Source organism: Cynoglossus semilaevis, chromosome 14, assembly GCF_000523025.1.
Source record: "Cynoglossus semilaevis isolate Cse_v1.0 chromosome 14, Cse_v1.0, whole genome shotgun sequence".
NCBI lineage: Eukaryota > Metazoa > Chordata > Actinopteri > Pleuronectiformes > Cynoglossidae > Cynoglossus > Cynoglossus semilaevis.
The window spans coordinates 2681639-2694257 of NC_024320.1; the positions used below are offsets into that span (position 1 = coordinate 2681639).

The 12619-nt window shown below is 38.2% G+C and overlaps 1 protein-coding gene across 1 annotated transcript in view; it reads left to right on the forward strand.

Moving 5' to 3' along the window:
* Nucleotides 1-2996: 2996 nt before the first annotated feature.
* The window catches only part of jak2a (Janus kinase 2a), a 24642-nt gene continuing 15019 nt past the window's right edge, over nt 2997-12619 (forward strand). Inside the window, exons 1-2 of the mRNA XM_008324401.3 lie at nt 2997-3268; nt 10218-10491. Coding sequence (XP_008322623.1) covers nt 10242-10491 — 250 coding nt within the window. The 5' untranslated portion in view covers nt 2997-3268; nt 10218-10241. The remainder of the gene's footprint in view (nt 3269-10217; nt 10492-12619) is intronic.

Sequence of the window (12619 nt, forward strand, 5' to 3'; positions counted from 1 at the left end):
CGAATGTAAATAAAGCCGTTTTCCGTGTATAATGCCACGTTTATGTACGAAATTCTTCATAAATTTTAGGAACATGGCGATGTAACCATGAAACGCCGTAGGTCGAGGATGCTGTAAACCTCCTGCTTGTAGCCTTGCTGGTCATTTCGTTCCACACACTTGTTCCATGAATTCAGGTATTTGTTCCAGTTTACTTGCCACACTGAAAATAAATGAGGTTTTTCAGACAACCAGCACTGCAATTCCAGGCAGTACAAAAAGTTAAACTTCAAGCTCCCACCCATTAGAAGTTTGGAACTTGTGAGACACTTGCAAAAAGCAAAGTAAATCAAAGTTCCTAAGGCTAAATGGATGTTCGTTTAAGGGCAAGGCCACTCTCAAACCAACCACTGTCTTCCTTGACAGAGTTTAATACAAGAACTGAACAAAAAACTTAATAGGAATAGGCACAAATTTAAAAGAAAAAAAACTGTGGTTCTTTAACAGATCATTTTGGATGGTTTCCACTGACATCCTGCGTTCTGCTGATAATGTCAAACTGAAGCAGTGGTTTCTGTTGCACATGAACCCCTTCTTATCCCCTGGACATTGACCCCACCTTACGCTGCAGTGACCTCAGTTTGAATGGTTGCATTGTTCAAATATATATGTTGAAATTGTAAAACCAATTAATCAATCAATCAATCATTCAACTGGCCAACTAAACCACAATCCGACTTACCTACCTTTTCATCCACCCATCTATCAATTTAATCATCACTTTCATGTTTTTTCACCAACCCAAATGAAAGAAGTTCTTTCCAGGACACTTCACAACAGTTACTTTTGCAGAAGTGTAACTGAAAAGTAAAGTTGTAAGATACTAAGTTTAGCATCGGAAATTATTGTGCAAAAGCACTACTGCTTTCATTTGATTCTGTAAAAGCACTCTTGTGCTTTTTCCTACTTCTTGTTAGAACTTTAGACTTTTCACATTAAAAACCCTCTTGTCTTTAGTCTGTTACTAAAAGCTGTACAAAACTCCAAACGATTTTAGTTGTAAGACATTTTACGGCCTCAAATGTTTATGGTAATACTTATGGTAAACAAAACAGACACACATTGCGATTTGGTAATGGAATAACATGACAAAACTGTAGAGGTTTAACAATAAAACTATTATGTGAGAGGTTTGACCTCCATGTGGCCTCTGGGGATTGTTTTATAGTTTTACAGTTCAACTACAATAGACCTTTCTAGTGATTGCTGTTAATGAGGTGTGTCACTGTGGTCACTCTTTTCTTCTGTTTGGTTTTAGAATGTTTAGGAAGAGCTGGTGTTGTGTTTACATTTCTCTTGGTGTCACAGTATTACTGACATTTCTATCATATTTAACCAATTAAAGAATTCCATTGAATGTCCAATGGTGTAAAACATGACCAATATTAAATAATTCACCCTCCTAGAAGCTGTACTGATGAAATAGGTTATTTGTTATAAAATATCGTCTCAAAGTATATTTAAACTGTTTTTATTATGGGTTATTATTATTATTTTATTATGGGTTTTTGTTGTACTGAGCAAGTTAGTATGCCGTATACATTAATGTTTTCACACTATTCTTGGGTCAGTCAGTTGTTGTGTAACAGTTTGATACTGTAAATGTCAACTTGTTACACAAGTTGACATTTATCACTTACATCGTGTGGCACTTTGGTCTCTGTCATTGGTGTGGAACATTTGACATTTGACATTAAAACCAAAAATTGCAGGGATTATTGAGGAGGAATATGTAAACACTTGACCTTGGTTTGAAAATTTGAAACTAGTTTTCATATTACTTAGAATATTTTATGCTAATTTCTGCTAATCAGCATTTTACTGAATTAAAACTGCTTTTTTTGTCAAATGTTAGAGTTACTAACTTTGAGTTGTGGCAGTTGGTTTCTTCAGGGGTCCTTTTTTTTGACATCACATCCTGTCACATGAAAGGGTGGTTACACTAGTTGACATAAGAGGGAGAAGTTTGACTTGGCAGACATATTTTCCCTCGTTGATACAAATTTAAGAACCTTATTAGTTTTAGGGAGAAAAAAAAGTCTGATTATGCCAATATATTTTAGAGGCTGTTTCTTTTTACACATTATTTCAAAAATGTATATTTTTGTGCTATATTATACGGTTACACTAATTAGATAATCTCAGAGTTAATCTTCTTATCACAAGCCAGCCACTAGAAAACGTGACCATGAGCAGGAAGTCAGAAGAAAACAACAGTGTTTGAAGGCATCTTTCTGCTGCTCCTCCCCCATTTTTGTCAACTTGGTGGAGCGTCTTTTTTTTTATGGAAGTGAAAACACAATTGTAACATAATAATGAAAATACATGATGCCAACATGTTGAACATGTTAAACTTAAATATTTTGCCACTGTTATTAATGTGTATAAAAGTGTTTTTTTCTGCAGTGTTTTCGATTGGTCCTAGAATTTTAAATTGCTATTTTATAGTGTCACATTTCTGATTTAATTTGTTACAATAAATAAGCTGTATATATATAATATGATATATTTGAAACGAGGTCCAGGTCTAAATTACACTGTTACATTCTGTTTAACTTTTGGTATCTGAAGGCAACACAAGCCTTTTCTGTAAGCTCGTAAATTAAACAATTGTGCTAAATAATTATATCATTCGTGTCACTTCCGGAACCCCGTGCTTTGGTTTGATACAATTGTTATACACCCTTAAGAATGTCCTCAACAAACTACCTTGAAGACGAAGCCTTACATTTTTCCAACTTCCCCTGAACGCGACAATGTCTCAAACTTATTCAAGAGCGTTCAAGTAGCGTTCAGGTACATTAAAACCATGTAGTTACTCAAAGTTAATCTTCTTATCACCAGTCAGCCACTAGAAAACGTGATGAGGAGGAAGTCAGAAGAAAACAACAGAAGCGGAGAAATGTGTTGTCACTGCTGCTCCGCCCCTATCACTACCATCACCAACAATCGCCAGCATCATCATTTTGCCATTTGCTCACAGGCAGTTAAAGGGTGAAGCTGAGAAACAGCATAAATCAATCACAGAAGTGGCCGAGCGACCGCAGTGGGCGTTCAAAGACACCCAGTCAGTCACTTAAACATGTGAGGAGGAAAGAGGGAATGGGAAGTACCCGGACTTTTACTGAGGAGTCTCTGGACTAAGGTTGAAAAGCTGAAGTCGACTGCAGGTCTGAAAGTTGATTCAGGCAGCGCGAAAAAGCTGCACAGCAGAGGAAGACGAGGCAAAGTAAGTAGTGTACAGAGCGTAAGCGCTTATTAATCCGTACTAACACAGTCTGACAGAGCCACGGATTCCACCGGATAGTCTGCACCGCACACCGGAACGACTGACGTTGTCGACAATAATCGATTAATTTAATGACCGTTTGTCGAGATCGTTAGTTATGTGTTTGTGTTTATGCTATAACACAAACACAAAATAAGAAAAGAAAACAGTTTTGTCGGAAAAAACACATCACCTCCATAACTGATCATGTTATTCGATCAACAAAAGTTAATGAATAAAGGTTTGAAGTTTGAAATGAAAAGGTTAATCGACTATTACTACGTCATATTTGTTGCGTTGTAGTATAGTGTACTGACTTGGTAGTTCTCAACTACAGACAACCTGCACTTAAGTAGAATAATAAATAATTAGATATTTAATATAAAAATGGTTACTCAAGAACCTCAGTAACTGCTAAGTATCATCATTTTGTGATTAGGCTTCTCAAACGTTTGGTTGCAGTGCTATTACACAGCCATGAGCCATGAAACAAATGTATTTGAAAATCTATAATAATTTGTCATAATGCTGTGCAAAATCAAATCCACTTTCAGTCAGAGGCTGCAGACTGTTGCTTTGTAGTTTCAATGCTGGATCATGTTAACGACCATAATGATTCATAAAGAAAATTTTGTACAAGCACGGACGCAACCAGTGCAACTTGCAAGTAAGATTGTAAGTCATCTTAGTGATAACACCTACGGCACGATGCGACATTTTCTAAAGCTTTATCTTTTATAGCTTTGTCAGCTGTTGGGCTGTGTTACATACTCACCTGCTAAGGTTTCTCAACCCTCAAAATAGAACAATTTTGAAATCAGAACAGATATCAATTTTTTAACAAAACTAAATGTTATTTATTCACTTACCTTGACTCAAAAGTGATTACGTTACCTGTTTTTTCATTTTTTACAGTTTTCTTTGGGTGCAGGGCGTGCTAAGAACTCCTGGGATAGTACGTCATTTTTGTATGATTAGGTCGTGTGTGACTGGTATGAAGGTTTTTATTCAGGCGTGAGACCTTAATGAGTGTGTGACTAAAGCTGCTGTTTGTGAGAACATTTTAAATTTATATAGCTCACCTTGGCTTCTGACTCTTGTCCTGTGGTGTTTAGTTTGTGGTTAAATCATATCTCAGACAGCCAACAGATGCTGTTTGTTTTGAAGACACTGAGAGCTTTTAGAAAGAGAAGAAAATGAAAAGTCATGGCCATTCCCCCCCCCCCCCCCCCCCCCCCGGTCAAACCAACTGTTGGGCAGTCAGCGACTTAAGTAACTATAGACAGGAGATGCTCAGTTTACGACATCCTTGTTAGCGTTACGTAGTTATGTTGCCATCTCCGATAAATTTATTAAGATAGTCCTGTTCTACCAGTTTGCCTTATGGCGTTAAACCAAATTTTGCACCGGAATTAGTTGGTGAGCAGAGCAGACAAATTCGTTGTCACTCGGTGCTATACCCAGAAGACGGTTTTGCTTACATTTGCTGGTTGGACTCCATAAACTGGATTGTGCTACATTGACTTACCTTTAGTTTGTTTTGTTTTTTTGCCCTTCTTTATAGCTTAGGTCAGAATTTTCTGATGTTTCTATTTCCTAGATTATGAAGCTACCACTCTGTTAGCATTGGTGAGTGACATAGTTACAGTACAGCATGTGAGTTCCGACTTACAGCTAAATCGCGTCACAGGAACGGAATTCTGACGTAAGTCGAGGACCCCCGGTATTCAAGAAATCAAGAGGACTATTAGAGGAAATGTATACTTTAATTTCGGAATTTTTTAACTTGAAAAAACTAAACCTTTTCTTTCTCAATGTGTGTATTTAGTGGGTGGTTTGCCTCTCACTCAAAACCTCTTTTAAGTTGTGTTTAAGTTAAATTAAATTGAAGTTTTAATGGCCAGGAAAAATTACACAAATTGTCACTGCTGTCATGATTCACTTCTGCTTATTGGGGTCTCAGGAAACAACTTACCAAAAAGTGACGGAGACAGAGAGGTTAAAAAAAAGTTCAATTGATGTTTATTTTATCATTATGCAGCAACACCCTTTGATGTTTCTTCACTGGTTATCAGTACCTACTAAAAACGGAACTAAACAGCTTGCAACTTGTACGATTACTTTGCCAACAACAACTGATGGTCTGCTGTCTTTCTACTTGTACTGGAGACACTTCAAGAGAAGTGTGAACACACTAAAATGAACAAAGTGTTGCACCTTGCCACAGCCTAAGCCACATTGCTTAGGCTGTGACCATTGATGACTAATAATCCTGCTGTCTGTTAAACAGCTTTTTTCCAAATAATTTACTCTTTCAGATGTCTGGAAAGTTAACCCGAACAACGTGGGTGAGGTAGCTCGTAAATTGCCTCAGTGACCATGTATTCTACATCTGATCTCTTTGTTTACCTTGGGTTTTTGCATGTGCCGTCAACATGTACGTCAGCATGGTATCTGTTCTCATCAACAGTTAGCAGAAGTCTTTTGTGAACAGTTGTCACTTCATCAACATTCTGCTCTGTTAAAAAAGTAGAATGTGAGGCTGTGCTGAGTTTTTGCCGAGGCAGACGGCAAGACTGAGTCTGGCCCTGCTGGAGATTTTTTCCTGTTGAAAGGGAGTTTCTGTCTCCCCACGGTTGCTAAAATGCCCGCTCAATGTGTGGCTTTTATCCTACTCTATTTTGTATCTTTAATTTCAATTTTAGTATAATCATCGACTCTATATACATTCCTCCATTCCCCCTGTTAATTGGGTTATTAGGGGGATATTTTAAGTTTGATTTCATTTTCATTTTATTTCAAACTGCTAAATCAATTGAGTGACATGAATTTGGGCTGTGTAAATAAAACTGACTTGATTAACCGGTAGTTTAATCTTATGTGGTGGGTTGGATTTATCCAGAAATGAAGCTCCAGTATAAACAAACCACAATATTTACCGCATATGCCTTTACCTTCTTGGTATTTCACTTCATGTGACAAGAAAGTAAGTAAAACTTTGATGTCTATAATTTGAACTGCAGGCTCAGTTGAACCAATGAGGCGTTGAGATGTTATAGATGAATTACATGCATTGCTGCATCATGTGGAGCCCTTAATCAATTGGCTAATGAAACCAAACGGGTGTAACCAAAGCATGTCCCCTGAAAGGTTCATAATCATGGTCGAACTGGAGCCTTAGCTCGAGAACACTAACATTTGACTGGCGCCCCCTGTCTTGAAAGCTGAAAGCAGCTATTCAGGTGCTGAGGATTCTTGTGTTTTTTGAGGTATTTATTTTTCTTGATTATAATTTATTTGTAGACTTAGACTTATGTTTAAGTCATTCAATACCAGAACCTGCAGAAATCTCTCTATTTTCTTAGTCTTTTAACACAAGGAGGAATATGTTGCTCCATTTGCTAACACAAGGAGGAATATGTTGCTCCATATATATATGACAGAAATATTGACAGAAATATTGCTTATATAGTGGATTTTGAAATATACCTATTAGGTTGGATTTATGAATTGGCAGATTCTTTTCATTATCATTTGATAATATAATGATTTTATAATCGTAGTTGTTGGCCCTAATAATCCTAAATCTTGAAGTATGTGAACATTAAGTGTTAACTATAACTAAATTATATTCTTCTGATGATTAGGAGAAAACAATCAGATTTTTTATGTTGAATATTTCTCTGGGACATGGGAGTGAATCGTTTTTGCATTCAGACTTTAATATGGTAAATGTCCAAATGTTTGAGTGTGCAGCTGAATCATCGAAGCATTAATCAAAAAGTTTGGAGCACTAACAGTAAATATTTATAATGTTTTTCCATAAGGGCCAGCATAGCAAATATATGTGTAATGTGGATCATATCCACTCCCTGACCCAGTGAATGTCAAGAGCTGGACATTCTGCAACTGTTTGGTGTCAAATCATGGCCACAAATGTGTCAGACCACTGCAAAGAGCAATCTAAAAATTCCAAACTTGTCCAAAGAAGGGCCATACCAAAAATTTCTGTTAAAATAAAAAATCTTTACTGCAATCGAGTCCTTGCTCTGGCTGACTGGTCTTACATACATCTCTGCCGTAAACACTGACATCTGGTCTTACGAGCGCCAAGGCGTCAGGGTGCTGATAAGCCTCAGTGAAGAACTGCTCTAACTTTCTGTCTGCCTGCTCAGTGATAAACGTTTGGGTGTGAAAACACACTAGAGAGAGAGAGAGAGAGAGAGAGCTCAGTGTTTTCCTGTTGTTTTTTACACAGGGGTGACGATCCTTGCGTCAGTTAAAATGATCCAAGTTATAAACAAGTCATAAATGTTATCAAAAACCGAGGCCTTTAAATACATACACACAGTAGGTATTGGTTAGTTATATGTCTGTTGCAGGTTGAAAAGAGAAGGAGACAGTTTAACCCTGATAATAACTAGCAGCAACAACATTAGCAACAATAACTGTACTTCACAGTCAGCGTTTCAGTTTCAAGCTTCTGTGCAGGAATCTGAAATATTTCTCAGTGAGCACCAGGATCAGCAGGATGTCCAGGCTCGGAATTTCCTAATGAAACTTTTTCATAATGTCCATTTCTGTGATAGGGAAAAAGGGAGATTGCTAACTGCACAAAATTATCAGTTCATACTGAAGGTCAGGTTGCTCAGCAACATTCACCAACAAAAACAAAGAACATAGCAACCACTGACAGAGTATCTGTGCTGGGCGATATATCAAAAATACTTGATGTATCTCGCTATATCTCATCAACTATTTCATGAATATTAAAGGATAAATTTCAGTCGCTTGGTTTTAGTCGCAGACCTTTTCCCTCGTTTCATCTCTGCACGCTCGTTAGAAAACTGAGGAGTGCTTGAAACTCCACGTAATCGCCGATGCAGCCGACATTGGCACAGTTGAGTCTGGCCTTTTCAAGTGGGACCAGTAGTGTAGCGAATGGAAAGACATTATAATAGATAAGCTGCTCAGCAGGTTGATAAGCCTGTTAGATTTTCGTTTTAACGATGGATGAACCACGTATTAGCCTGCAGATCTGGATTAGATTGGTCTACCTCAGTCAAATCTAAAGTTTGTGTTGAGACGAGAGCACCCTAATGGTATGTGCTTCTGCTTTTTATTAAAGAAGCATCAGTAGCCAGATGAAGGAAGACTTTTCCAACTAAAATACCGGAATGTTTTCTCACAGCCTGTTAAACATGTGCATTTTCAGTCTCGCAGCTCAGCGAGTATGAGAAGAATAATCCAAAGTGTCTGTGGCGAAAGCTAGAAACAAACAACACGTTGTTACTATTTACAGTGAAGACAGTGGAAACAAGTAAAGGGTTACTTTCTTATTTTACCCTGTGGAGTGTGAAACTCACAGCATCCCACCCTGGGGTCACAGATACAGCACAGACACATGAGGGTTTTGTTGTCAGCTGATGAGTCATTGACCGCAGAAAGGAAGTGCAACGCAAACATAAACAAACTATGCAAACAACACCAGGAGTAATCAACAACAACTGCACAGGAATAGCAGGAACCAAACACTACAACAGCTACTCTTACACTGTGTCATCACGAAGGGATATGTAAAATGTAATTTGGAGCAAATGTTGAACTCACTGCTCCACATGTTACATCCTCCACTCTGATCATTCCAGTCCAGCCGACCTAAACCTGAACTAAACCTGAAATATAATTAGATATTTTGGTGCAGCCGAACTAAACCTGAAATATAATTAGTTATTTTGGTGCCTTTGGTGTCAAGTATAGTATACAGTGTTGAGTATACACTGGGTTGAGTTTTTTTATGTACTGTATATAAAGGTAGTCCCCAAGAATATTCCAGATCATGGTCTTTTCACCAGTTATTGTCATTGATGCTTTAAGATATTTACTTTAACTGAGATTTCTTTAAATTCTTTAAAAAAACAAATTAAACTACCAACCAAAACGTGTTGCCATATAACTTCAATTTGAAATAAACGAAAACGCTCAGTGCATGTCAGTTTGTCAGTTTATCAGATTATCGTTACATTAAACAATGTTTTTTGCATCATCAGCTTTCCTCATAGGCTGTTCATTAACTCGATCAGTGGCGTGGCTGGATCTCTAGTTTTCTTAGCGATCTGCATTTTCAGCTATTCAATTCATGTTTTTTTGTCATTTCAGTTGTGTATGCGTTAAAATGTACTTTTAATACTTAAATACTTAGTACTTTGTCCACCTCTGTGTACATTATGATAATGAAATGTCTTACTCAGTTGTTCAACCTTTACATCTGACAAAACACATTACAAAATAGACGCAATGGTAACAACACAACAACGATTACTCAACAACACATGAATGAAAAGAGGACCTGATTGGAGCTCAGGAGCTAAGTGTTCTGTTCAACACAAGTGAATGAAGTTACACGAAGATAAGGTGCAAGTAAGATTACAGCTGGTACAACAGCAGCAGCAGACACCAGGTGGAGGGCTGCGGTGGTCCAGGCGTCTGACAGCCTGTGGCTAAATAATCTGTTAATCAGTCTCTTTGTCCTTGCTGTCACACTCTGTAGCATCTTCTTGACAGCAGAGGTTTAGTCCACAAAAACTCGGACGCCAAGCAGCCTTAGATTGCTAAAAGAGTAGAGGAGTATTTGAGTTATTTTAGATCTGAGGACCAAATCAGTACAGGCTGCATTTCTAGTTAACCAGATTGCAGTCACGAGAAAAGTAATGTCTAATGTCTCATGGTGACTGATAGTACAGTGATAGATTACTATTTGGTCTCCGCTAACAGATAGTAGTCATAGTGACTGGTATAATAAAATCTCAAACTTCCTATAGCATCACATGGCTGTGGTCTGTATCAAAGAAAACACCTAAGAGCAAACAATAAGATTTAACAAACCTGTCTCGACTCTTCTCACCCACAGGTTAATGTCCGACCAGAGCAGTACATGGCCTGTATTCTGCTGTCAAAAATGGACACGTCCTCAGCTGACCACACCGAACACCAAAACAGTCACACGCCTGTCCCCGACCCTGCTGTGGACAACAATCCTAAAGAGGACCTGGACACCACCTGTCTCACTGTCCATCTTTACTGCCTGGGGAAAGATGTTGACAAAGACTCTGAAAGTGTGCTTTCATTCCCACCTGGGGAGTATGTAGTGGAGGAGCTGTGCATCGCTGCAGCCAAAGCTTGTAGTAAGTCACAAGTCGATCTGTCTGTCAGAACAGAACACAGACCCAGAACACCATTGCAATATGCATATCATATTATGGTCCCATTTTTGGTCAATGATGTGACAGGTATTGGATTGGAGGCAGGCCAGTCAGGCACCACCAAGCTATATATGTCTCTGCCTCTGGCTCATTGCATGCGATCCTGAAACCCAGCCTGGATGCTAACACCTCTGTTGGAGCATGTTGATTGAAAAACGTTCCAGGTTACTCTTACGACATTTTCCAGTTTAACTCTGCCATGTCTTCCCTGCGGCATGTTGTGGAGAGTAATTTAGCAAAGATGATTCAATTGGTCTGTGTGGCCAACCACACACCTAAGTTTTTACAACACAAAGTTACGAAAGTCCTTCCAGCGAAATACGCAACAGACAACACTCATCACAAATAAAACGGTAGTGTCAGAGGAAACTAGAAATAAGTACAAGGATGACCTAGAAACAAGCCTGAACTTTTTTATAAATGGCTGCTACCGTTAAGGCAGAGGTGCCCAATAAGTAGATCAGGATCTACAAGTAGATGGCAAAGACGGAACAAAGGTGCAAAGGTGGATCAATTGAACAGTAGCTCCCAAGCCAACAAAGTGTGGACACCCCTGCTTTAAGGGTTAACACTCAACCTCTCCCTCTAATAAAGTGTGAATGTAGGTTGAGTTATTTACATGGCTGAACCTCTGAGTGTCCCTGTAAATATATAGTTCTCTAAACTCCAAAAACTTAACACCAAAGTACCCTGAAAGATTAACTGCAAGATTAGCCTAAGCCTAGAGTTTTAACAATATTGAGTTAGACAAGGAAAAAGCTACGTTTAAAACATAAACATTTAGACTAAATTCATTTGAAACCTTTCACAGAAACAGCTAAATGTTTAAATTAGCCACCACATAGCAAACATTCAATCCAAAAAGACCAATATAGACTATTACGATAACTAAAAACCACTTAAAAAATAACTGAAAGGAGTAACTCAGACCTAGCCAACAATAAACCAGAAAGCTACAACAAAGTCATAATAATAGCGTCAAAAATGCTTGAAACCAGTTGACTTAAAAATTCCAGTACTGAATGACTATAGGTTGGAGTAAAGTTAGCAAAACATTAGCGTTAGCAAACATTTATACAACATTCATAAATACAAAGGCAAAAGTAAGCTCCGTTTATTCTTCATTAGCATTAAAGTTCACTTAATACCATTTATATATTATAGCAAAACTAGCTTACAGTAAAAAGTAAATTAAAAAAATTCATGCAGTAATGTCAAGTGACATAGTGTGGTGGTGTAGTGCTTTCAAAATATATCCCTCTCAGATGAATCAAGGTCAGCAGCTAATGTGCTAATGTGGAATCAAGGTCAGCAGCTAATGTGCTAATATGCTAATGTGCCTGGTCTCGTCAAGTGCTGTCATCCCTGTTAACTGTAAATAAGTGTGACGTGGATGCCCCTGCACCTTTCAACTCTGCTGTTGCCTGTCATCAGAGCTGTTTGTTGTCCTCTTAACATTTGTGAGTGAGCAGTTCTCTGTGTGGGTACATCGCTGCTTTCTGATGGACAACTCAAATCAGGAAGTTGTTGGCCAAGACTGTTGGCTCTGTCTTTCACTCTGCCTCAGCTCTATCTCTTTTTGACACGTTTTCTTGCTCCACTCACTTGTAGGCTGATAAGAAAAAACCCCACAATGACTCTTCTCTCCCTCTGCCTGCCGAGGCTGTACTTATGGGGATATTTGTGGTGATATCCCTTTGTCATGGGGAGACTCTGTTTTGTTTTGTGTGGACATTTTGCAGGTCCAAACTGAGTGAAAGGGTATTAGAGGTTCAAGACTGAGTTTGAAGTTAAGAGATAGAAGAGTAAGAAAGAATGATATTTTTAACACGTGTGTACAAATGTAACCAACACAGAAGTGCTTCAAGGGCTCACAAAAACTGTGGGCGTTTTTTAAGATTTTCTTTCTTAATCCTCACAATCCATCACAATATTCTACTTACTCGCTTTTAAAATTAAAAAAAAAAAAGTGTATTTCTTGTTTTCTTTGTTTCGTGCCTTGTAATTAGCTTCAAAGTCAGCAGACAAACCAGTAATTTGCGGACTCAGC